Raw genomic sequence first — 26912 nt, forward strand, 5'->3', positions numbered from 1 at the left:
TGGGGCTTCACATAATGAGCAAGACAGATCGTTCTCCTATTTTATGAATTGTACCTGACAAACTAATTTACCTTTATTGAGGAAACACCACAGCCCTTTCACACTGGGATATGTACGCAACTTTATTTTTAAGAACAAGCTAAAAATTTAACGATATTAACATGGGATTCTCAATAAGTATATTCAAGCAAATGTATTTCAAAATAGAATCATTTCACTAGTAATTCCTATTTATTTTAAAGAGAACTTCAGCTCATTCATTAATCAATAATTAATAATCAGTGTCAGCTGTAAACACAGTATCTTTGAATGGGTCTTTACATATTGGTATTTAAAACAGAATGCAAACATGCCTTTTCTTTTTATGAGGGTACATGGAAAATATCTGCATCAATTCCTTGGCAGATCTTTTGTACTTACGGCACAACTCCTTTTTCTCCTCCTCTGGTTATTCTTTCAAATGTAAACGTCTGTGGATGCGGGACTCCATTAGGACTTTAATTTTGTCACTTAGTTATGTATTTTCTGAGAATACCAATCACAGAACCTCTCAGAAATCTGAATGCAGGGACTAGACTGTGAGACCCAAGTGGTCAAACCACACAGGGTAAGCTTAGATATGTGCAATAAAAAAGAACTTGACATCTGAGTAACTAACTGGCAAACAGATGATATTCAAGTTTTTACAATCATAGGAGAACATTTTCTACATCACTCAGACTCAGAACCCTAAATACGAAGCACTCCTTTAGTCTTCTGTGTCTTTTCTAGAACCAATCCTGAGTATCTAGCCATTACATCTATTTGTGACTAAAAAAAAAAAATAATGCACAAGATCCTCAGAAATGAAAAGATTCAATGCTAAGTAACCATTTTAAAAATAACTGAAGATTGGACATGATCTTTATGCACTTGCAGGCATGATGACATGGGTTTCGATGAACTTGGTGTTGACAACCTTTTGCTTTAAAACAATTGCTTAACATCAAAACTGAAGTTTCTACAAGAGCCTAGTAGAACAGTTGAATGCTTTGAGGACATATTCACTTGCCTCAAGCAGTATCTGTTACATAAAAGTGGCTGTGTTATCATTTTGGCATACTATCAGCATTACTAGCTGAAAAGAAAATCAGCACTTTTCAAAATTTTGTGAACTTGAAAGGAATGGCACAGAAAAGAAAAAGAAAAAAATGGCATCTCTGGCTCCAGCGCTTTCCATTGCAATGGAAATAAACTCCTCCAAACAATGGAGTAGTAAGAGCAATTGGAGGTCTGCGATAATTTTTTTTTTGTGGAAATTGATGAAAATCTTAAATAGCAGGATCTCTTCCATCACCCTTTGTAATGCTATAAGTGGAAAGTTTGATATAGACTATGTAAAATCTATGACATTGTTAAAAAAAATATCCAAAGCATAGCAAAATACATTCTGAACCAAGAAATTCTTTCTTAAAATTTCTATCTAAAAATTTCTCAAAAGTTTTGAGAATCAGGATATTGTAAAGCGCAGAGTCACAGCAATATAATTAAGTCATTATTTTTACCATAGAGAAGACAATCTCTATGTTTAATAATTTGTACCTCATAAAGCGTATTATATGTTGTAACGGTCACTGTATTTGTATGCAGCATCAATCTTTCTCCAAGAAGTGTGAAAAGACTGTGAGTATGCATGATTTCAACCTTTCGCCTGGAAGAGAAAATAAGAACAGGAAAATGACAAGCTTGTTGACCATTTTCCGTAAGTGCAAAAAAACCAAAAGCTAAATATTTTGATGAACTAAAAAGTTTTCAAACTTGTTATTCTGTAAATATTATGAAACAAACATCATTTAAAATCTTCCCTAATATGAACACAATTGTAGTAATACACAAAGGTTCTCAGAAGGTAATGTTTGTATTTGGGACTGGCTTTTGCATAAAACAAATCACACCCCATTCTACCATTCTCACCCTCCATGTTTTTCACAGTGGAAAAGGACAAAGGAATCCCTTTCTATCTTACTTAGGCTGAGAGAGTTCAAGATGTCCACAGACTGGCTAAAATGCAATCACTGCAGAACATATCTTTTGTGGTTCTCCCAAGGACTCAGGATAACCCAACCTCAGATCTTCCAATATAAATACCAAGACATACAGATTTATCAGTACTGCCATTCTCTTTATACAGCATTCTCTCATGCAGCCAAAATAATTAAATCCTGGAATAACATATGTTACAATGCAAAGGAAACAAAATCTGGAAAATTATGAAATTCCAAGTGATTGAAGTGAATTTTATAGCTAGGATCAAAATAATAATCAAATCTTAAAAAGCGGAGAAGAAAGCAGCTCACATCAGCTAATTCTGTCTGTCCCAAAACACTACTCTCTTAAAATTGGATATAACATCATAAATAGAGTACTTCTTTTAAATTGGATCATTAAATTTATCTACTACTGTAATGAATATGAAATAAAAAGCATTATTCAAAATAATTAATAATCTATATTAAAGCAGCAGAAAAATATGAAACAAGATAAAATACAGTAAAGTTCCTGTAAAATTTTATGCATTCCAAAGCTAAGAAACTCCCTTTTCAAGATTACTGATAATAATACAGGTTTAAATTACATAGATTCATTCCAGAATGTTGAAATTAATACATTATATCACAATTTCCAAATAACGACAAAAGAGAGTGGCAACAACTTGTACCAGTGTGTACTCTTCTGTGCACAGAAGAGAATTCATGAGTTACTTATGAGAAAAACTACAGGTATTCAACCTTGTGAGCTATGGAGTAGCACATGGAAGTGAAAATTCATTGGAAGGTTTAAATGTGCAGATAAAAAACAAAGGTAAATAACAGACTACGATTTCAGTGGTGGTGCAGAAAGAATCAAAGATGGCAGAGAAGGAAAAGAACAGGATTGTATCAAATGTTAAGGTTAGACAAAGTAGTCTATCATCACAGATCACAAAGAAAAATCAATTAAGTTATTTAGGCTCTCATCTAACACATTACTGGTTACTACTCCTAAGAATCAATTACCTCCACTCTATAGCTTCATCTGCAATGAATATATATGAACTACCGCAATAGTAATTGGTTTTGTACTATGCATTTGTTATTAATATTGTATTGGTTCAGATTTCATAAATCACATTATAACATCTCTTTCTGCAATACTGCTTTAGTGTATTAAGATACAATGTTGGTGTCCTGGACCTTGAAACAAAAATTTATGCTTTATGATTTTATTTAGTTTATAATTTTATAATCACTTCAAATTTTCTGTAGTCGACTACAATTTTGTAAACCATGTGTATGTACACATATGTATGTGCACAAATAGGCACACCTCACAAGCGCTAGCTGTAAGATATGGAGGGGGGGGACATTTTTACTTGCTGAAATCTACATAAAATGTGAACATTTACAGATGTTCCAAGGTCTGAAAATTTTAAAAAAATTTTGAAAGTTACACAGAATATTCAAGTGGACTTCAGTGACTTCAATTACATGAAAAATAAAGTTAACTTTGTGCAAAGTACTTACTTTCACCCAACAATGGAAACTACACTGATATATTAGGACAAGAGGAAACGGTCTCAAGCTGCACCAGGGGAGGTTCAGGTTGGATATTAGGAAGAATTTCTTCACTGTAAGAGTCGTTAGGCATTGGAACGGGCTCCCAAGGGAGGTGGTGGAGTCACCATCCCTGGAGGTGTTCAAAAAACATTTAAGTGTGGCGTTTTGAGACATGGTTTAGTGGGCATCGTGGCATTGGGTATATGGTTGGACTTGATGATCTTTGAGGTCTCTTCCAACCATAATGATTCTATGATTCTATCATTCTATATCCATAACTACAAGTAGATGCTAAGGACCAGGAAATGAAATTTCAGCTTCTGAAAAATCTGTAACATTCCACTGACAGAGTTTGCTACTTGATTTACCGGATAAGCGATAAATATTTTAAACAAATGTACTTATTTGGACACAACCAAGTTTCTGCACAAGTCAGACCTTCTTCTGGTGTATCTTACTTAATCCAACTCCTATCAATGTGAACGATTTTTAGTAAGTAATGTTTGAAAAGCCCTTGGAGATTCTTGAGTGGACTATCAATTTGATTTATTAATTCCCAGAACACTATTTGGCTTGCTGAATCCCAAAAGAAAAATCCCATTTGGGAACACATTCTCAGCTAACTGTCTCTCAATTATACAGTCATACTTTATTGATCTTACTGAGAAAAGCTCATCTAGCAATACCGCAATCTGGCTGGACTCCTAACTCCTTTCCCTTCTAAGGAGGTTTTACATGACGAAGTTTCTTGTGTAGCACACGGCTAATTTTTATACCGCACAGTCTCCCACTGGAACATTGTTTTGAGTCAATCCCAGCAGGAAGCTAAACACCACACGTAGAAGGGGAAAAGTGAGCAGCGACAGGTCACACAGCACCGCATGCTTTTTAAGTCTTTCTTAACACGAAAACATGGAAGATGAGACTAAGTACATCTATTTCATGACAGAAATTCTTTTAAAATGTGAATATTTCTTGCTGCCACATTTTATATGTATTTCTTGCATAGAAGCATGTCCTTATCCTCTTTTTTTATGACCATGTACTTAGTCGGTTTGCTTTTCCCTCTGAAACTTTCCCATGTGAATAACATATTGTTCTATTTCATTTTTCCCATCATTTTAAAGCTATTTTTAAAAGTAGTGCCCTGAAACTTTTATTGCAATGACACTGAAAATTCCAATAACAAATTTTTGATGACATTCAAATGCTCCCTGTTATCCTTAGCTGAACATAGAATACACATCTATAAAACATATTTTTGAAAAATGTTTTTCCATCATTTCAAGACTTGAATTTCAGTATATCGGATATTTGGCAGACAATCACTGTATCTTTTCAAATATCATAGTAGTAACAAGTTAACTGGAAAATTAATTTTATCCCAATGTACAAAGGTAACAGAGTGTGCAAATTATTAAACAGAAAACCTAACAATTTTTTAAAACAATTTCTAAAGACTGTCAAAGAATATACAGTAATCATGACAAAAAGACAACAATTGTGAACTTAAACACATGAGTATAAAAATTTTAAAACTACACTTACTTATGACCCAAGTGTTTAAGAAAATATCCAAGGACCTTCAAAGCTTGCACCCATATACTCTCACTTTTGGAAGCCAATAACTTATAAATTACTCTAAAAAAGAAAAACAAATTCAACAATTTTTTTCAGTTTATTACTGAGCATCACACATATAGATTGTATTTCACTGAACACAGGTATTTCTTAATAAACAAAACTATAAAAATAGCAATTTACACAAAATGGAAGGATATACTGAAAGCACCAAGCACAGTGTAAGAGTTTGATTATGAATACTTTAGGTTAGAGATAGGGTGTCTTTTGTTCCAGTTCAATGTTTTATAACAGAAAGCAACAACCTTCTCTTCTACTTCTACCTTGGAACAATCAAAACAAACTGAGCAGTTGTAGCTTAAGGGAAGCAGAATGGAGCACAAAGTCACATCCTGGAGTTTCTTGGAGTAGCTGGATGCTACTGAAAACATCCTTTCATTATTAAAAACCCTACTCAAAATCCTTTCTACACAGGATAGGGTACCTGCATTTAATCAAAGCATGTTTATACTGAAATGTCATTTGTCAAAAGTAAAATATGGCAGTATGTTACACAAAATCCCATAAACACCTATGAAGCTGCATCCTCATTGCATCAAAACTTTAACTAGAAAAAAAATACACCCTCTGTTTTTAAATTCTGGATAAAAAAGCCCCCCCTTCCCCTCCCATTTTACAAGCCCCTTGCATTTTCCAAAGTATTTTCAGAACAGCACAAAATAAAATTTGGTAGTAAATATTAAATTATTAACATGAAAATTATTTATCTCTGAAAAAAACTGCATTACCACATTAGGTTTAAAAAGACAACAAAAACACTGCTTCTCTGGGAATTATCAGTTATTAATTTTACTGTCAAACAGATAAACATATGAATTCCACACATAGTTTTTTTAACGTCCTCAGAGAGAATTTGAGAAGTTAGAGTATGATTTGTCTTGTCTTCCTCTTCTTCGCTCCAGATTATGTTAAACATCTGAATACGGAATATTCAAAACTATTCTGAGATAGGTACTTGGCTTTTTGATGCATCTTGTCAATTACATATTCTATTTGAGATTGAGAAGCAAGTACAAGAGTACATTTACCTTCAAATATCATAATGATAACCTTAAACGGAAAATTTTTTCCTCCAAGCTATCAAAACCAGTCTTTTTTTTAACAAAAAAATATAGCCTAAGTTAATAAAATTGTAGTTTGAAAGATCAGCAAGTGTGATATTCCTGTGAAAAAGAAGCAATCTGGACAGTGGTGATACTGGAACTACTTTTAAGATATTTTCTCACTTCACTGTCTTACCGTATCCCATTTCTCTGATCAAAGGCAGGTATCATGGATGCTGGATGTTCGGACATTAGTGCCACTAGCAGCTGCAGCACATCATGAATATTTTCATCCTGTATGACAAGCATCAACGTTATTCTACAAACTAACCTCAACAGCAGGCTTCCCATAGAGTTGGTACAATTGGTTACAGTAAAAGATAGGTAATTACAGAAATGTACCTCATGCATTGTTAGTAAGTAATTTAATATGCTCTGTAATTCATCTTCTTTCACTCCTCGATCCTGAAAAAAAAAAAAAAAAAAGAGGGGCGTTATTCAGAGAAAATACATTTCTTTAATTTGGCTCAAGAAAAACTTGGACCAAATCAAATAATCCCACAATTTTTTCTATTTAAACTTAAAAGACTAAATTTTCTTTTCCATTCCATTGCTTTTCCTTATCACATTGACAATTCAAAATACAAAATAGTATGAAGTCAGCCTGCTATTCCTGCTAGAAAGGATTCTTATAGTGTGGGCCCTCAGATACTACAAACTATTACTGCCACTCCTCCAGTCCCTGAGACAGAATAGAAAAAACAGGATAAGCAAGCCAGACCAGAAAATACTGGTTTTCAGTCTAGTCTCAAACGGCAGATTATACCTCAAAGACTAGCATTCAGCTGCAACAGAGAAAAAGAGTTCTAGATCTTTTCAACCAGTGGTAGACCAAAAAAAAGGATAAAATAATAACTAACTTAACAACAGCCATTAACTTTTTCATTTGACCAATCAAGCAACTATCTACTATCACCAAATACCTGAAAGATTCTGTAGTGTCACATACTATTTCTGCAAGTACTTTCAATAAAATATATATAGCATAGTTTGGTGAGGTTAATTAGAAATATTGTACAGAATTACTACCTTTATATTGATTTAAAGTATGTGTATGAACATTAAAATTAATCAGAAACAGATACAACACCTGACAGGTATTACATATTTACTACTATGAAAGATCCTAGAACATGTATATAACAGAGCTCAATGTTTTCCATCTGGAATAGACTGTTTTACCTTCAATATAAGTTGTTTCAAAAACAGAAGCATAAATGCCCTTAGTGATATGATTTCTTTCTGTGAGGGCCGAGGACCATCTGGAAGAAGCAAAATATACCACTTTTAAATATAAACTAATTCCTTTAATGACTGCAGCTTCCTAAGGAAATCAGAGTTCCTACAACAGATTTAGTATTCTATTCATTATATAAAAGTTCACATATGCAAATGATATCATTTATAACCTTTCAGAATCACATTTTACAACACCAATGTGATGTTTCATTTGGAAAAAAATAAATCCTTTTTTTTGTTTGTTTGTTTAAACAAAGATGCAGGAAGATGAAAGGTAGTAATCAGGTCTAGACTCACACATATAAATTAAGGTATATGTTCTACGGGTGTCTTCATATGAGCCATGAGTTTCAAATCCCAATATAAGCAACTGCTCTCTTTATCGACTAGATCTAGTCAAGTGACCCAAAGTCAGTGCTCAGTTCAGGATAAAAATTATTATTTCTATTAACTACATTGAGTTGCATTCCACTGAAAACAATGGGAGTTTAAACACCTAGTACAAGCTACACTGTGGATGTGTAAATTTAAAAGGGTCTGACTACAAAGTTGAATCTCATCTAAAATATATGAAAACGACTTGGAATAACTAAGCCACTATGTTAAATACCATCTGCATGAGAACCAACAGAGAAAGGATTAACGAAATATTAGTGGTGGACATTACCTGTAGCAGAAACTGAAGGTATTAACCAAAGAGAAACTACCATCTGAAGAAATTATTAAATTTAAACCAGAAAAAAAAATCTGTAATCCATAATATTTTAAACAATTGTGCTTGAGAAAGTATATTAGGAAAATCAAGTGAAGAAGTACCTAAAAACTGAGTAAGAAACAGAGTCTGAACAACTGTACTCACTTGAAACTTGCTCTATTGTATTTTCTATTCTGCCCTTTCATAAATAGTTAAAGTTGAAATGGAAATTCCTCTACGTTCCTACTTTTCAAACAATATGTGTCATAGACAGTCTTAAATTTTGCACAGTGAAAATAAACGCAGCCTAATTTATTTTTTCATCAACCATTTCATCTTATGTTGATAAACATGTATCAAAGCCTAATAACACTCTATGTCTGAGTATTATTTCCAATCCAGATGAATACAACTTTTTAATGAAGATTTTTTTTTTATAGTCTCCAGTGCCGTTCTTCAAAGTGAAGCCACTGCTGTACACATGGTAATGCAAGTTTGCATCAAGGGCAAACCTGAACTTATATTTGTTTGACTAGCAGGAACTAAAAGAGTGGTTAATCCTCTGAAGTTTTCTTTCCTGTTTAGGAGGGGAGAGAGGAAAACTGGGTACTTTTCAGAAAGAAGCAAATAAATCTCAACCTCTCCCCACCACCATGTCTAAAAACAGTAAGGATATTGTTGTAAAAAATCTATCATATAGGCTTTAAAGATATAGGAATAGTTTTATATTCATACATTTTAATGGCACCGTGAAACATCTATTTCCCCATTGTAAAAACACAAATAAGTTGGATCTTTTGGTACCAGATGCAACTACGTTAAATATTGCATGTGTTTTTATGGCCATGGTGTGCTTCTAGCCAACAGCTATTTTTTTCCCTAATTCCAATGCAGACTCAACTCCTTGAACTGCATCACAGAAATCTGTTTCTTCGCACACCCTCTTCCCTCCTACACCTTACTGGGATTCAATATCAGACAATATCTGAAAACCAGGTCTAAAAACTGAGACATTTTTGTAATTATGGAAAGAGAAAACAGAACACTAAGGCAATGGGGAGCTCTGCAAAGCATTTCTGTAATAGAAATTTTAAGGAGGAAATAAAAAGAAGATATCCCAAGATAACTCAGAACTTGTTCAAAGATGCCCGAGTTTCATACTTCTTATTCACATACCCACTAGTTTCTCTGGAGATGTGTGAGAACCCTGAAAATGGTTCTTCAGCACACAAAAGACACTAAAGGACTTGTTGCCTGCAGGTTATATGCCAAGCAGGCAAAATGGTGCTTTTTCCATCAGTCCTCCAGTATTATTTATTCCTTGTGTTTTGCTTATGTCCTGAAGCTTCACTGCATTAGATTCGGAAAAAGGGGACAGCCTCTACCAAAAACACTTCATTACTTTGAAGAACTGAAAGAGGACTGGTAGAGAAAAATAAGAGAGGCTGGAGAAACTGGAGGCTACGTAATCAGTAGGCAGCTACAAAGAGTCGAAGAAAGGACTGTAGCAACAGTAATGCAACAGTCATCTGATACAGATTGAATGGAATTAAATTAATGTGGGAAGCTGTAAAGCTACATAGAAGAGATTTGCCACTATAATTGTTATGTTATGACACTTCTTGGTTTCATTACTAGTTGGAGATTTATTTAAAAAAAATGAATTATTGACGAAACAATGATATAATTTATGTTATAACTAAAAGTATACATTATACAAACACATACTGAGGTAAAGAGAGACACATAGATCTTGTTTTTCAACTCAAACATTGAAAAGCAGTTTTCTTTATTGTCTAGTAATTTTTGTGCCCATCACTGGATGTAGAGAATTCAGTGTCACCATCGCTCAGAAACTGATAAACAGCACTGCTAAAGACTAAAACCAAACCCAAACCAACTCAACAACAAAAATAATGCTTTTAAGATCTGGTACAGCAACCATAGGTGCCTAATACAAAACAGGAACATTCTTGTTAATTGGCAAAGAGAAATGATGCCTCCCTTTTCCAACACCTGGATGAGTCACTGTCATGGTTTAACCCCAGCCAGCAACGAAGAACCACACAGCTGCTTGCTCACTTCTCCCACCCCTGGTGGGATGGGGAGGAGAATCGGAAAAAGGTTAGACCCATTGGTTGAGATAAGAACAATTTAATAATTGAAATGAAGTAAAATATTAACAAAGAGGAGAGAGAAATAAAAGCCAAGAAAAACAAGTGATGCACAATACAATTGCTCACCACCTGCTGACTGATGCCCAGCCCATTCCTGAGCAGCGATCGGCACCTCCCGGCCAACTTGCCCCAGTTTCTATACTGGACATGACATTCTATGGTATGGAATAGCCCTTTGGTTAGTTTGGGTCAGCTGTCCTGGCTGTCCCCCCTCCCAGCTTCTTGTGCCCCTTTTGTCATACTAAACCCAAAACACAGCACTGTACCAGCTACCAGGAAGAAAATTAACTCTATCCGAGCCAAAACCAGGACAGTCATGAAATAATTTCCTGCTTTTAGATACTTTGCGTATGTATGTATTGCAGACAGCACATGATTTGCATCAGATTTTTTTTAATATACACTCATAGTGAGAGTTAGCCAGCTTTATCGAGACAAAAATAAATGCAAAAAAAATTATCCAATTCATCCTTGCAGCACAAAGCAATTATCGGGGCATAAACCAGAGCTAATTAAGAGGGAATAAGTAAACACATTCATAGAGTAAAGTACAATCAGTACTGGTGTAAAAAACTGATTGGGAGCTTTGAATAACAGAAATAATGATTTCTATGCCTGTCTTTGGAAATAAAATGTTGTGTTATCAATTCCACAAGTAACCAAATGCAACATTCTTCCATGTGGCCTTTTTGTATGTAAAAAAGTATGGAAAAATACTGTAAAAAGTATGTAAAAAGGAGTAGAAAATACTCCTTAAATTAATAAAATATGCTAACAGCAGAATCTGATCTTTACACATACATAAGTAACACTACATGTTATGTGTATCACAGAAGGACCTACTTTTTCTTACTGTTGTAAAGCTAATAAGAACTGAGTTCCACTCTAACCCAGCCCTTGAAATAACTCTGTGCAACTTTTTCTGTCCACAAAAAGAAAAACTATAGTTACTTTCTCCTTATAACATAGTAATTTTCATAATTCCCACTTTTCTAGCTCATGCTCAAAAATATTGGACATTAAAAATGTTCTTGAAAACTCTAACATGAGGTAACTTGGACATTAACAACCATGCACTGCCAGCAGGAGCAAGATACTGCTCATAAAGGTCTGTTCAAAGAGTTGGGAAGCACACAGGAAACGCTAATGGAGAAAAAGAAATGCTTGACCAACAGCTCAAGACTGAACTACGCTACTCAGTAGTCTGGAACTTAAATGCACATTTCTCTCATGCAACAATGAAGTTGCAAGTATTTCATAGGGATGCTCCACAACAGGGTCCAAAATTACAATTTAGCACACTACACTTCTAAGCGCTGTTAACACCAATTATCCTAATTTATTTTTTCTTAGAAAAAAACTCCACAATATTTAGTTTATTTTTCTGTTATTGCCTTCATTTTATGCTTTCTCATTACTGCACCACTGTTGGTCCATCAGTATTTTCAGAGAATGCCATTCAGTTGGTAAGTAATTCCAATGAAGATTTTTCAAGGCATAAATATCCTGGTGGGCTCTAATGAGTTCTCTTTTAAATTTGCAGAAATTGTACATCAAATTAATTCAGCTACATGGAGATTATTTTTTAAAGTGCATTAATATTTTATTTTTCTTTAAAAAGGTTAATAAAGAAATTAAACTATGTAACAGTTAGCAGACATCCAAAGATGAAAATAAAAAACCGTGCTTAAATTTTTCTCTGTTGCTTTGATATTAAAAATGTGTGTTTTGCCCTTCTGAAAGACAACCACAGCTTGTTTTTTCTTTAAATATCAGTCTAGTATATATTCTGAAAAGACAAAACATCAAAGAAGAACAAAGTCTGTTAACACAATGCTAAGACGTCTCCGGCAGCTAGAAGTATTCTCACTGAAATGCATCACCTACCATAGTAAGGTAAAGAGTTAAATCTCTCCCCACTTATCCTCTTATTCATTTCCAAAATCCACAAGAGCAAATAATTATGGAAAGAAGTAACATAATTTTAAATAATCTTTACTCAATTGCCTGCTTCACTGTGTTTTTAGATGCTTCAACTGTTGGGCAACCCTATGATCTTCTGTCTTCACATCTTATTCTGTATGATTTAACAAAATGTTAAAGGCACACATGCGGCAAATCAAAAGAATAGTTACAACCATAGTTCAAGTGTAAAATGTAAAATATAATAACATTTAGAGATTCTTTCCTGTGGATATTGGTTTGACTTTTTCTGCTCTTCCTGGCATTAGAATTATTTCACAAGTTTACTTTTAATATGGTTTTAATAAAACACAAGTCACTTTTGTCCTGTCACCTATTTATAACTGGTAATTTAAAACAAACACAACACAAAAAACGAAAGTAAAATTCATAATTTTAAACAGAAAACTTGCCTCCACTATGTGGATCTGTATCTAAAATGTAAAACCTACTAAGAATAATCATCAAGCAAGCTGATAAGTATACATTTTGAAAAAATGTTTCTAATACTTCATAAGGAAACAAAACAATACAAATTTAGTATCGTGAATCCAAGAAGAAATACCACCTTGAAACAGGAAAGCAATAGTGAAAGAGAAGATGCAAAAGCAGATTTGAAAGAAATATCTGACCCTTTTAAATAATTCAAAACATTTACACATCCTATTTTATAAGCTGAATACCAGGAGAAGCAAGGGGGAAACTTTCATTTTTTAAGAAAACAGCATTAGCCAAATGGGAGGCTTCAGTATTGAGCCACTTTAGCTTTAAACAAAGTATACTAAATCATCAGTACAGAAAACTCATCCACTTTGTGCTTTATTAAGACAGGGGAAGGCAATAAAACCTTGAAGCAGAGTAACTGCAAGTAATAGTAAAATAAACGACTAATACTAAAAAGTTTTTCAGTATCTCTGCATAAAAAATGGTATGCCTAGAATACAAGAAAGCATCACACTACTAAAATGTCTGCATCAATGAGCTTAATTTCTAACATGACAGCAAATTATTTGAAAGCAGTATTTGAAAGAACATACAGTCAAATTTTGGATATTGGCAAGATTTCCATTAAAGTCGTCTTCAGATCTGAAAAGTCTCATGCCAAATTAGTTTAGCTTCAGTTGCCTCTGATGCCATTTTCTCACATTATGACATTTTTCTGTTTCTTACAGTAAAATTACTGTTCTCAGACAATGGGTTCTTTTCTTTCATTTTGAAATATCAAATGCTACTTAAAATGCAGCAACTAATATTCACATAATTGTATTTTTACAGTGTAAGTTTCTTACTTTTACAAACTTCTTTACTGAAAGAGGGAAGATTTAGATTAGATACTAGGAAGAAATTCTTCCCGATGAAGGTGGTGAGGTAGTGGCAGAGGTTGCCCAGAGCAGCTGTGGACGCCCCATCCCTGGGAGTGGTCAAGGCCAGGGTGGATGGGGCCTTGGAGTGTTCAAGGCCAGGTTGGATGGGGCTTTGAGCAACCTGGTCTGGTGGAAGGTGTCCCTGCCCAGAGCAGGGGGTTGGAACAAGATGGGCTTTAAAGTCCCTTCCAACCCAAACCATTCTATGATTCTATGATTCTTTTTACACATTTTTCTATATTTTAACAAATGATAAACTTGCCGGCTACATGTGGCAGAAGTGGCTGTACGCAGGCTAATAGAAATCAACACAAACCCAAAATCCTGGAACAGATAACTTTATTTAAATATTAGGAATGAGTTGCTGAAAACAGAGGTGGAAAGAAAAAAAGTATTAAGTGTATTAACTACAGCTACTTATAGTATTCTAAGACTAAAAGCCTGAATAAGCGAGACCTGCATATCTCATTGGCAGATTGCACTTAATGTTAAAAGAAAGAGTATCTGGTGAAGAAAAGTGATATAATATCCAGGTGATTAAACATTTTGAAAAGTTTTCAGAAATTTTATCAATTTAAAGTAATTAATGTGAATTTGATAAAAAACTAGTATTAAGTTAATACGAAATTAAATTTAGCAACCCATCACCTCAGCAATTATTATATTTCCACAGTCATTTGCTTGCAAATCACCACAGTTATTACAGCTGTATTAGTCAGAAGCAGAAGCTACCTGTGAAATAGTAACAAAAAAAGTTCTAGTGTTGATTTGCATGGAGAAAATTCCATTTGCACACCCATTGCTATGTCACTGATCTTCCTCCCTGATAAACCAAATCATTCAACTCAACACAAGGAAAGCCATTTTTACAGACAGGAAAGATCTAGTTGTATCAATTACATCGGACTTTCTGCAGTCTAAGCAACAGGGTGGAAGGAAGAGGATAAGGAATAAAGTTGAGATTAACCTTTTAAAAAAGTCAAGTTTATCTATAAATCTAACTTAAGAAAAAAAAAAGGAGAAAATTCAGATATAGTGGATAATAATATGTATTTTGAAAATGTGCATGGCCTCACAGTTTATCAAACGCCTTCCCAACTATTGCAGTAAGGCCTTAGTAATTGCAATTTTTGTTGTCATACTGCTACACCAAACAACCAGTAATTTGCACTATATAATGGCCTTTCAGAGACCTTCCTGATTGCCTTCCTGAGGAAAACTGAATATTGTCTGAAATTGATATAAATAAGAAGAGAATGTACTATATCCTTAAAATAGGTAAGAATGAAAGAGAAGGTAGGGAAGTACAACAGTCATATGTATGCTAATTCAGACTTAACAGATTCATTTCTCATTCCTAATTTTCTGTCCTTGTGTACCCCATGCCTTCTGTTCAGATTTTGATGAATACATTATATATTTTTTTGTAGCTATTCAACTGGCATTACACATACAAATACTGCAAAAATACAGCTAACTGCAGAGAGACAGATCTGGGCAAGATAAAAACAAGCCATACCTCCTACAGAAAGAAATGTCACACTGTTTCCACAAAAGAGCAAATCTAGCCAGAGGGAAGTCTGTAATATGCAATACATTTTCAAAGTGTTGTTAGGTCCTAGTATCAAGACAGATAACTACAGGAATTCTTTAATTAAAAAAAAAAAAACAACCAAACAACAAAAAACCAAACCCCAAAAAGAATTACAGCAATCACAAGTAGACAATATGATCAAACTTACAGTCTCAAACTAGTTGAGCAGTTCTCCAGGTCTCTGTCTAGATGTAAATATGGTTGACACCTGGAAGCTTTACCTCCCAACAGCTGATTATTCAACAGTCACAAACACAATGTACATACTGTAAGGTGATCAGCTGAGTTTTTAATATCCTTATTCCTCACGGAGCTCAGATACGGTTAACCTGTCTGATAGTAAAACTGTACCTATGCAGTACAACAGTGTAACCCTCAACAGAGTTGAGTTCTGAAAGCATGAAGCTGGATAAAGTCAGTCCCAGAGTAGGATTCAGCTCACCCTAACTTCAGACATCTAGAGTCTAGTTGTCAACACGTGAGACTAGCTTCTAACCCTCCCACTGAAGTCACTGGAGATCTAATCAATATAGTCAGTGGAGTCTAGAAAGCAACTACCTTTCAAACTAACTAGTTCTCAAGGCTCTGTCAACTAGGGGTAGGACACAGCTTCCTAAACATACTTATCAGTGTGATTTGACACGTCATATGGTACCCAAAGCATCTACACAACAAGCAGATTTGATGCAGGATGCACAGGATACCTGCATCCTTCTGAAAGGCAAGTGGGATCCCCCACAGAGACTAAAATGATGTTAGAAACCCATATTCAGGCAACTGACCCTGCATTCCACTGTCTATAATCAGTAGACATCTAGCTCAGATGGAGACACCTTCATTGTAGGTACAAAAAATGAACTTAATTCTATTTGGGCAGAGGGAAACCAAAATCACTGTAAGTGGAAAATACATTCTATCACTGACAAAAATTTCAAGCTAATTAACCATCACAGTGAATTTTCATAATCTGATATTACAAACTTTTCATTCAAATGAACAGAGAACAGTGTGCTTTTGTTAGGCATTTTTAAAGCAGATTTTAATAATTTTCTGAAGAATATTGTTCATTTATTATACTATGAAAGAACTATAAATGAGATCCCAGCTCCAGCAGTAGCTCTTTCTGTGAGCCTCAACAAGTTACAATTTCACTGTCCATTAGGATACCTAACCTAGGACAAGAATTGTTCCTTCCATTTTTATTTATTAAAAAATAATAAATAAATGAAGAAGGCATACAGCTCACTTACAAATGAAGAATTATCCAATAACTTACATGTTATATATGTCACATTCTTAAATATTTGGATATGTGATAGCACTAAAATATTCCCAAATTATTCAGTTTCTCAGCATGACAGTAATAATTACAGAATAAAGATAATAAGTTCCTCTATATCAATTAATTTTTTTAAGAGACTTTCAGCCAAATCCTCTCTGCTTTACACAAGTAGTCAACTAAATGTAATGACATTACAGCTGGAGTGTACAGGATTACAATGATTTGATGTTCTGGTTAATACACATCTGTTATATGCAGCATTTAGCTGGTATGCATTACTGTATTTTGTAGTTGTCATTCAATGCTTCCTGAGCTGAGTTAAGCGCATGACTATAAGCAAAGTTAAATCAATCTCTATTTTATAAGGGCAGAGAAAAAAAAATTATTAAACTAGAAATACAGCTTCAGAGATCTCAGCAGTGAGAACTAGAAGTTTCCACTCTGTTTTCAAGGTCACTTAACACTACCAATCATTCAAACTCCACAAAGCTTTCTCTGGCATATGAAATACATTTAACAACTCCTCTTTGTTACAGAAGAAGAAAAAACAGTGACTTTAATATGTTTCCTAAAGTATGCCCACATAAGTACAGTCTATGAGAGTGAAAACCAGAGTTGGAATCATCTGGGAATACATACAAACATAAGGAATTATCAACAGAGGTGTATGATACAACAAAGTACTTGCATAGTCCTTCTACTGTTGACCACTGGTTCCAATTATTGCCATTTCCTTACCTCCTTGTCTACAGATCCAAGGAGCTTTCACACATTTATAACATAAATCTTTCTATATAAATACTTATATTTTCTTTCTTACGCATTGTACTTACCCAATCCTTTAGGAGTAATGCCACTGCTATCAGCAGGATTAACCACCCAGTAGTAGTATTTCAGTGTGTGCATTAACTGCAGTACAGTTCCTACTCTGCGTATAGTGTTATAGATAGTAGCAGTTCCAATGAATTCAGCTGACAAGTAGGTATACAAAGACAGCTGCACCTGCAGAATGAAATAGATATCCACATAAATGCAAGTTCTGTATTAGTAACCTTAACGTCTAGGTTTTTTAGGATTTACTTTGGATATGATACAAAAAAAACTAAAAAATAATTACAACTTTAGTTAGGGCAGAGACTGGACTGACACCTGGAATGCCCTTCAGAGATCCCTTCCAAACTAAAGTTTCTATCATTTAAGTCAAAATAAATGTACTGGTTTGTTTTCTATTCTAGCTTTTTATACTAAAAGTATGTATTTTCAGATTTTAGGACCATGCCACTTTTCACTTTGGTCCACATTACTCATCTGTGATCATTTAGGAAAATAACCACTTCATTATTACCAGAGATGAACGATAACTCTTTATAGTTTCTACCAAACCAAAACGCATAATTTAAATTAAAATAAAAGCTTATGTGAATCTGTAACAAAAGATATCTCACCTTTTGCTTACAATTAAAAATACATACTTTCATGCTTAATCTTTAGAAAAACAATGTAATGCAACCACTGAAAAAGGGACTGGGTTTCTAGAAACAGTCTTTTAATAGAATTAGCCAGAACCTTAGGCAAGAATGTAACTGCTTTTAGGAACTTATAAAAGACATTGGAAAATACAGTTAAGCTGGGTATAGACTTCATGATTGAAAAAATCTTTGCTATTACCATGTTTTAAAATAAAAAAAATTAAAAATCTAGGTACAATGGTATAAAAGAAGACTAGTATTTCACTTCATTGTAGGAGAGTCGTAACATCATTCAAGTATATAATTACCTTTGCAGGGGTATGTATCCAGATAGCAGGATTAAAAAGGATGTGATCACATAATTGCTTCAGTAGAGGTGCTCCATGAGACAATCCATCCAAATATTTTGCAAATGACAAAAATTGTTCCAGAACTGCTCTGGTTATATGAACTCTAGATGACTGAGGAAAAATAATCACAAAGAACAAAGATAAAGAAAAACCTTCTTCCTTAATATACTTAGATCAGAAATGTGAAGTGGTATTTTCACCAGCCTCATCTTTACTAAGTACATGCAACCTCATATGTTTTTACGTCATTGAAAATGAGCAGAAAGTAAGAAAAAAATTATCAGGAACATATACTTTCTAATAACATTCACAGTCTTTCTAATGGCTACATTTCACAAGTTAAAAATTACTCATCAATAACTGAGGTTAAATCCTTTTCCTTTTTTTTTTTTTTTTGTTTCTTCTGTTTCGTTTGTTTGTTTTCATTTTACTATAATCCAGTCAGGATTCTACATTTTACAGCACAGTGCCTTGAGATCTTCATCTGAAGCCCTTAAATCGTCTTCAGTTAATTACGTGTCTTACCGAAATTGGGTGTCTCAGTATGTAAACACATATTACTGGTAGATTTGCTTTGTTTCTTAAACATAAGTAGGTATTTGAAGGACTGGGTTCAAGGTTTCCTCAAATTTTAAGACAGTCCTTCAGTTTCATAGTTTATGCTATAAAATCACTGTTGAGATCTGCTCCCATGCAGTAACATGGCATGCAGACTTTGACAAACTTCTTTATATACTAAGTTAACAAAATGAACTAATAGGAAAAACCACTAAACATCCTTTCCCTTGCCTTCTCTACAAAATGTTCCAATTACTTTTAATGCTGTAAGTAGAGTGTAGGAATATGCAGATTTATTATTTTTAGAAGTGAAGTCCATTTGTCAGTAATACAAGTTCAGCCTGGATGCTAAGTTTCCTTTGGCTTATACATCATGATTCACAATAAATAGTCTGCAACTAATGAGAGCAAAAATGTTATTTTGAAGTTCAAGTCAGAAAAAAACAACAACTTTCTCTCTGAAGTACTTGATCACGTGCAAATGAACAGCAGATAATTTACAAATAATAAAATTGAGCCTGGCTAGGAAACAAAAGGATTTCTTCCAGCCATGTGTGCCAACTGAATATAAGCATATACTGAAAAAATAAAATACATCCTTTTGAAAACCTGCAGTGAAGGAGAATATACCATAAAAAAGACCCAGAAAACAGCATATGCTGTAAGAATTGCGTTGTGACAGAAATCAATCAAAATCCTTTAAATATTCACATACCGTGAGTTTAATGCTTGTAGCAGGTGTTAATTAGAATAGTATGCAAACTTTTTTTTTAATTTCATGTACAACATTCGAAATTGATGTATTTAATGTGCGTAAACCATAGTGCTCTATTCAAGAGAAAGGAACCCCATGAGGGCTCCCTGGCCTGCCTGTATATAACTTACAGAACTGGAGCTAACAGCTTTGTAAATTCATTCTGGTTATGTCACAAGAAAACCTACTATTGCAAAAAAATCACCTTAGACTAGTTCTTTGACATTCTAAATCACACTTGTTTAATACAAAAAAAACCAGAAGCATAGAAGCCCAGAAAATAATCTGCTTTTAGGTATTACTTCAGTGAAGAATGTATTTCCCTAGCTGAAAGTAATATAGGGAGCAGAATGAGAGAAACTATTTATCATTCTTCTTCAAAATTCAGTACGTTTTTGAAGGTGGGATTATCGTTATTTAATTTCACCATTGGACAACACAAAGCTCTGGTCATAACTTCTTCTCAAATGATCGTTACACTGACCACATGCTAATGAAAAATGCAGTAGCAGACATTCAAGAATGTCAGAGCTATGAGATTCAATCGTAAGAGTATTACTTAGGACAGCTGACAGTAGTTTGTTCTCAGATTATAAAACCACAGTAACAGGGTTTCATGAGGGCTTTGGGCCAGGAGGCAGGTAATGTTCCTCAGAGAAGCATCTGAACTGAACCTCAGTTTTGTGATAACTGCTTATCATATCTGAAAATGAGCAAGTGAAGGGAATGCCCTTTGCAACTGTTTCTTTCAGAAATGAAATCACAGTTTTTCTTCTTCAAAAAACAGAACAACTATTTCAACAATTTCAGAACTCAGCCACAGAGGATTAACTAAATTTTTATCAACATACTCATAAAAAAAGAAATTAAAACCTGAATTATGACATGTCTGTGATATGCTTGTACAAACTGGGAACAAAGGAACTTTTCTAAATGAGAGTTTGGGGGACAGAGACTGGAGAAACACAAATGAAAATACATTAAAGTGATTCACAAATAGATCTAAAGTCAAAGTATAAATGAGACAAACAGGATCAACTCCAGAAGATTGATTCTTTGAGTATTGGCATATAAGTGGATAAGGAAGATGAAAAGTCTCCTGTAGACAACTTGCAAGTATTACAAATCAAAAATATCTTATACCACAAATATATTTTATTCCACCAGTCCTTTGAGCTAAGTGATTGAAAATATCACAATGACAGTAGAAATACTAAGAACAAAGATTCAAGAAACCTCCACACGTACCTTTTCAAGGAGGTAGCCAATGACTAGAAAGCCTTTTCCACCAAGCATTTGTTCTTGCATGGCTACTGAACTCTTAAGAAGCTCAACCAAGAAAGCCAATAGGGTAGCACTGCATGTAAAGAACAAGCATTTTTTCAGAATAGAAATGTAGAAAAATCAATCTGTTACATTTTCAATATTCACCAGCTATTAAGTGAACAGAAACAGGCTTAAAGTGGTCAACAATTCCTTGAAAGAATACAAATCTTACTTTCTCTGTTGACAAATTTCTCCAATGATCGCTCACATACTACAACAGTAGGAGTGGGAGTTCATATACAAAGAGAAGTGCAAAATCATTTTGTCAGACCTCCTGATTTGACCAGGACCATCCCATGTTTCAAATGTCCAGTCCGGCAGCTTGCACTTCTAGCCAAAGGTTTTGCAGTTGGAAGAGGCAGATGATGAGTGGGATCCAGCTGACAGTGCTAGAATGATGCAGGCAGGGGCCTTGTCAACCATTTTACCATCCAGACTAACTATGCTAAACAGCAAAATTTGCAGCCACTAGATATATCGTCATTCCACACTTTCAGTCCCTAGAGTCACTACTACCATAGAAATGAGGCATAAAATGGCTGAACATGCACATGGGCAATGATGCCCACCATGTTCCACTGTGGAACAACAGCAGGATGGTTAGTTTCCTTCATACTTTCTCCAGACCAAACATGAGAATAATATCTAGGCCTGACCAAATAAAGGTTGAGAATCACTTTCATCCAGTTAGGAAAGCACAGAGAGACTCGAGAGGCCACAAGGAAATCACCCAGCAGCCCATCCCAGCAGTATCTGTTGTAAGGGGTTCACAAAGCACAGGGAGGGAAAAAAATTGTTCAGAAAAGGTGACAATTTAGAAACAGAAGAAATATGAAAGACTTCAGGGGCCAGACTTGGCAAGAAAGTGAAACTAAGTTATGAAAACCAACAGCAGAAATGTATGCCAGATCAATGGACTATGGGAAAAAACCCACAATTGACTCTCGGGTGGTGAGAGGGAAACAAAAATACACTCATCTGTTTCTGAAAAACCCAGAGGAAAGGAAGAAAGGAAAAAAATCACATTTATGTCAGAAAGGAAATATTTAAAATTATTTTTCAAAAATCTCAAAAAGGTAGATGACAGAATGCATTGTCCTGCATATACAATGCATACGTAAAGTCATTAGCCTTTTTCTAAAAATAAAATAGCTATAAGAGTTCCTAGCTGTACAGACAAATATCTGCAAACATGAAAGTTCTCACACAGGTGGTAGGCATAGGCAAGGGTGAACACAGTGGCTTTTGCAGCTATGAAAAAGTGAATTAAAGGAAATGCCCAACCTGCATTTTATAAATTTCAACTTTACCTACAGTATCTAGTCAACTAAAGGTTCACTTGCTCTCCAAATACAGTCTTTTACTTTGAAATAAATGTTGAGATTGGTTAATCCATGCCAGCACCAAAAAAATCATAGAATCATAGAATCATTTGGGCTGGAAGGGACCTTTAGAGGTCATCTAGTCCAACCCCCCTGCGGTGAGCAGGGACATCTCCAACTAGATGAGGTTGCTCAGAGCCCCATCCGGCCTGACCTTGAATGCCTCCAGGGATGGGGCTTCCACCACCTCTCTGGGCAACCTGTTCCAGTGCTTCACCACCCTCATTGTAAAAAATTTTTTCCTTATGTCAAGTCTAAATCTATCCTCTTTTAGTTTAAAACCATTACCCCTTGTTCTGTCACAGTAGACTCTGCCAAAAAGTCTGCCCCCATCTCTCATATAGGCCCCCTTCGGGTATTGGAAGGCTGCAATGAGGTCACCTCGAAGCCTCCTCTTCTCCAGGCTGAACAACCCCAACTCTCTCAGCCTGTCTTCACAGGAGAGGGGCTCCTGCCCTCAGATCATTTTCGTTGCCCTCCTCTGGACCTTCTCCAACAGGTCCATGTCTTTCCTGTGCTGAATAATCAATGTGCTGAGGTAAACAAGATTCATTTTATTTGGTGAGCAAGGCTACCACGCAAAAAGTACACAGTGTAGGAAAGTACATGCTGTGGACATGAAATAGTGTCTTGTCTTGCTTCATTGTTGAATGGTCACAATAATCAGTCTAAAATCACACACAGAATGCTCCACACAGTGTCAGCAGTAAAAGAACACAGATAATATCCATTTACAGTACTCCAAAGCTTTTATCAAAACAGCCTGTCAAGCTGTCACATCTATTTCAAATCAGGTTATATGCATCAATATTTTTCTTATCCTGACTGAAAGTTTCTAATTTGTCATGTAAAATAAGATACTCATCATTTTTACTACATGGCAATTCGTAAGAAGCTCATGTAGAGTTGAAGATTTATATTTAGAAACTTTTTTTTTTAATTGAATAGGTCAAAGAAAATTCCATATAGATGGTACTTCCTATCATCCTTTATGAGTAACCTTATGACTTAGGAGGACAACCCATTACGCATAAAGCCAAGAAACAAAGTACATCTTTGCAGGATTAGGACTTAAGTTACAAAAATAAATTCTATTAATATTATATTGAAAAATCAAAAAATATTCTTAAAATGGATTTAAAAGATTGTTGTACCATGAACATGGAACCAGACTTAAGTTTAAAAGGTTCTACTTCCACTTCTGTAAGTGATTTATCAAAAGTCCTTTTCTTTGTATTGCAGCTTATCTGTCCATTCTATGAACTTAGATGTAAATTCATGGGCTGGAGTTATTCTTATCTCATATTAATACAATCTCTATGCAATTGTTAGAAATTCTGATAGGACTCCAAATACAAGTTATAAGACACACTGACACTCTAACAATAAAAAATTTTCTCTCTTTCCTTCTTTTTAAGTACACATAAAACACACTAGTCAACTCAGATATCATCAGTGGCCAGTTAACATTTAACCATGGCACAGAAACATAAAAGCTGGTTCTATGTAAGAAAGACTGAATCAACCAAGTTTTTTAATTCAAATGCCGACAGAGCCCAAAGACCACTTTTTAGACATTAACCATCTTTATCTGGGATATGGGTGAACTAATTAATCCCGTGTGCCCACATTAGCTCTGCACAGAGCGACCTTAGCTGTCACTGCAAAGTGATGCCAATGTTTCCAGTTCCAGGAAAATGTATTAATTCAGCCCATACCTTTGTGAATGAGCTATGCCTTTTCCTAAGTCCAAAATGGCTTTTAACATCTATCAAACCAGACACATAAAGACACCACAAGCCAGCTCTGCAGAGTCAGCTCAGGTCTGCAAGCAGTAACTCCAGCTTCTAATCCTTCTGCATTATCCAAGATTGCTACCATAAATAATAGGGTTGACTGTAGTATATAGTAATTCAAATCTTGGGATAGCACACGTGAATGCATCATTACACTTTACCTTCAAGCACATAAAAAATTTCAAGTACCAGAAAAAGCAGCAGTTAAGGAGAACCATCTGGCAGTCACATAGAGGCACAACGAAGTTTGAGGTGAATACTGTATAGGACCACAGTATTGGTAAAAATTAGTACCATAATTAAATGTAACTAGCAGTTCGTCCACATCATTATGCAGGAAATGAAGTAATTAAAAGATCTGTAATATTTTAATTGATAGAAGAACTGTAAAATCAAAATGGAACTGTTTTCAAATTCTCACTGCACATAGAGTACTGCAGCTATTACTACCTGAAGAGACAGGCAGAAAACAGATTACATGCTTAGTCTGATTTTTTTCCCCAGAAATCTTGCTTACACTTGTTTCAGGTGAAACTTCTTTTTTGGAGGAGGAAGGAGGGAATGAAACTGCACTAAATAACAGCTGTTACACAAAACACTGTCTTTACATGTTATGTTCTCTACCTTGTATACTTCATGCTAGAAAGTATTCAATCTGCCTGAAAAGACCCAACAGTTAACAATTCTCAGATAAGCTTTCCCAACCTTTTCAAAACTCCTCTTTCCCCACATGTTCAGACTGACCTCAAGCAAACATTTAAGTGTGTGTATGTGTGTGTGTGTATATATATGTTTATAAATCCATACTGACATACTGGATCTTTACTCCTCAATATTGCATTCTAAGAATTTAGCCTTCTAGAGAATTGACTGCCTAATTTAGAGGATGGTATCCAGAACTTTTAACATATTTGTAAGGATAGTCAATTTATGTGGTCATCTTGGCAGCTGAAAATAAATTAAACCTGAAGATTTTAAATATAAAAATCTTTATCAGCAGAACCAGGTTGCCAAAATTACGGTTTTAAAAAGGCTGCTGTTGACACAGGGGAAATAATACTGATTAGAAGACTGTCTTCTAAGATGAACAACTTTTCAAACAGAATTTAACAAACTTACCAGTAACTAAAATGCATCGGATTGCTGCAGGGCTCACATTAAACTTGCAAAATTCTGTGCACTGCCACACAAAATTTCTCTCCATTCTTGCCTATTTTCAACTCCCCTAGATACAGAGGCAAATATAAAGGATACTTCAGCCCACTCCTACATCTTCTCTATGCCATGCCCTGCCTAGAACAGATGTTTGGCTGCAGTGCAGGTAAGATACAGATACACAATGAAAGCACGTATGTCAAGCAACACTGAATCAGACAGAATTAAGATTTCTACTGAAAATATAATTAATTTCAGAGCAAATTTTTTGCAGTAGTTTTCCATTACTAAGAAGCAGAAAGAAAAGGTTGCAGACCAAAACATGAAGATGCTGCCTTATATATATATACACTGCTTATCCTATGATTAGCATATTGTAAAGACAGTAAGTCTCTGGAATACTGGTATGTAAAAAATTGAAGATTAATTACATTGTTACAGCATTGCTTGATTTTCCCCTCAAACATACCTGTCCCTTGCAAAGATTTATTTTTTTTTTTTTTTAATAAATAAAACAGGAGCACAGAATTGGTGTACACAGCATACACTGTCTGACTAGAAGACATTCTTAAGGATGCTTTCATGTCTATACATATTTATTATATTTGTGAAGTCCCTACCTTTATAATTCAGTTATTCTTATGATGTGCACTGTGAAGCTACAAATATCACCTAGCTTATTTAATTCATCTAAATATATAGATATCATATAAATAACTACTACATTTCAATAGTTCATCATTATGTTTTAACATTACAATGTTTCATTGTCACAATCTGGAGTCAACAGTCATGCAATCTTACTCCTTAAATAAAAAATATACTACAGATCTTCACAAAAACAACAGCTTCTGCAGGTAACAATCTTAAAAATTCCAAAATATGACACTTACTTCTTCATTAAAAATATGAATAACTACATACATAAATAAATATTTCATTTTGACTGCCCATTTGTATCTACGGAAATTTTAAAGAACCTTTTCATATTACATGTAGAAGAAGCTCACAGTGCAAATCCCAGGGTTACGAAGGCTTTATGCTATGCCAATCATTGAACAAGAAAGAGCCACCTTTGTCAAATTCTAAATTGACTCGTGGTTCCCACTAACTGAACAATTATTACTGTTTTGTGGAGCTAAAATACAGGACAAACAGGAGAAACTATTCTTATGAAATGAGTTTCTATGACTTCACATACGAATGAAGCATCCTATTAGGAACATCAGTCATATATTCAAACAAACTCAGACGACAAAGGCTTTGGAGAAATAAAGAAACCCCTAGAAGTCAGGAATTTGCACTGCTAGGATAAAAGTGAAAATTGCCTCATAATTGTGAAATTTGGGTTTGGTTTTTTGTTTGTTTCATTTTTTAAAAATCATTACATAGATCAATTTCTCTAGTCTACTCAAAAAAAATCCTCTGAAAGATTTACCTTAATTACTGTAAGTTTCATCTTGGACTGTGTATTCCAAAGTGATCTTGATT

The 26912-nt window shown here is 34.6% G+C and overlaps 1 protein-coding gene across 1 annotated transcript in view; it reads right to left on the reverse strand.

The window, feature by feature from the left end:
• NBEA (neurobeachin) overlaps nucleotides 1-21119 on the reverse strand; it is a gene marked incomplete at both ends in the record, with an annotated part of 46955 nt that extends 25836 nt beyond the window's left edge. The window contains 8 exons of the mRNA XM_009698554.1: nucleotides 1582-1690; nucleotides 5124-5216; nucleotides 6456-6553; nucleotides 6662-6724; nucleotides 7502-7581; nucleotides 17465-17633; nucleotides 18409-18561; nucleotides 21011-21119. Of these exons, the coding sequence (XP_009696856.1) occupies nucleotides 1582-1690; nucleotides 5124-5216; nucleotides 6456-6553; nucleotides 6662-6724; nucleotides 7502-7581; nucleotides 17465-17633; nucleotides 18409-18561; nucleotides 21011-21119 (874 nt within the window). The remainder of the gene's footprint in view (nucleotides 1-1581; nucleotides 1691-5123; nucleotides 5217-6455; nucleotides 6554-6661; nucleotides 6725-7501; nucleotides 7582-17464; nucleotides 17634-18408; nucleotides 18562-21010) is intronic.
• Nucleotides 21120-26912: the final 5793 nt, after the last annotated feature.

Source organism: Cariama cristata, unplaced genomic scaffold (assembly GCF_000690535.1).
Source record: "Cariama cristata isolate BGI_N322 unplaced genomic scaffold, ASM69053v1 scaffold7744, whole genome shotgun sequence".
In the NCBI taxonomy this organism is placed as follows: Eukaryota; Metazoa; Chordata; class Aves; order Cariamiformes; family Cariamidae; genus Cariama; species Cariama cristata.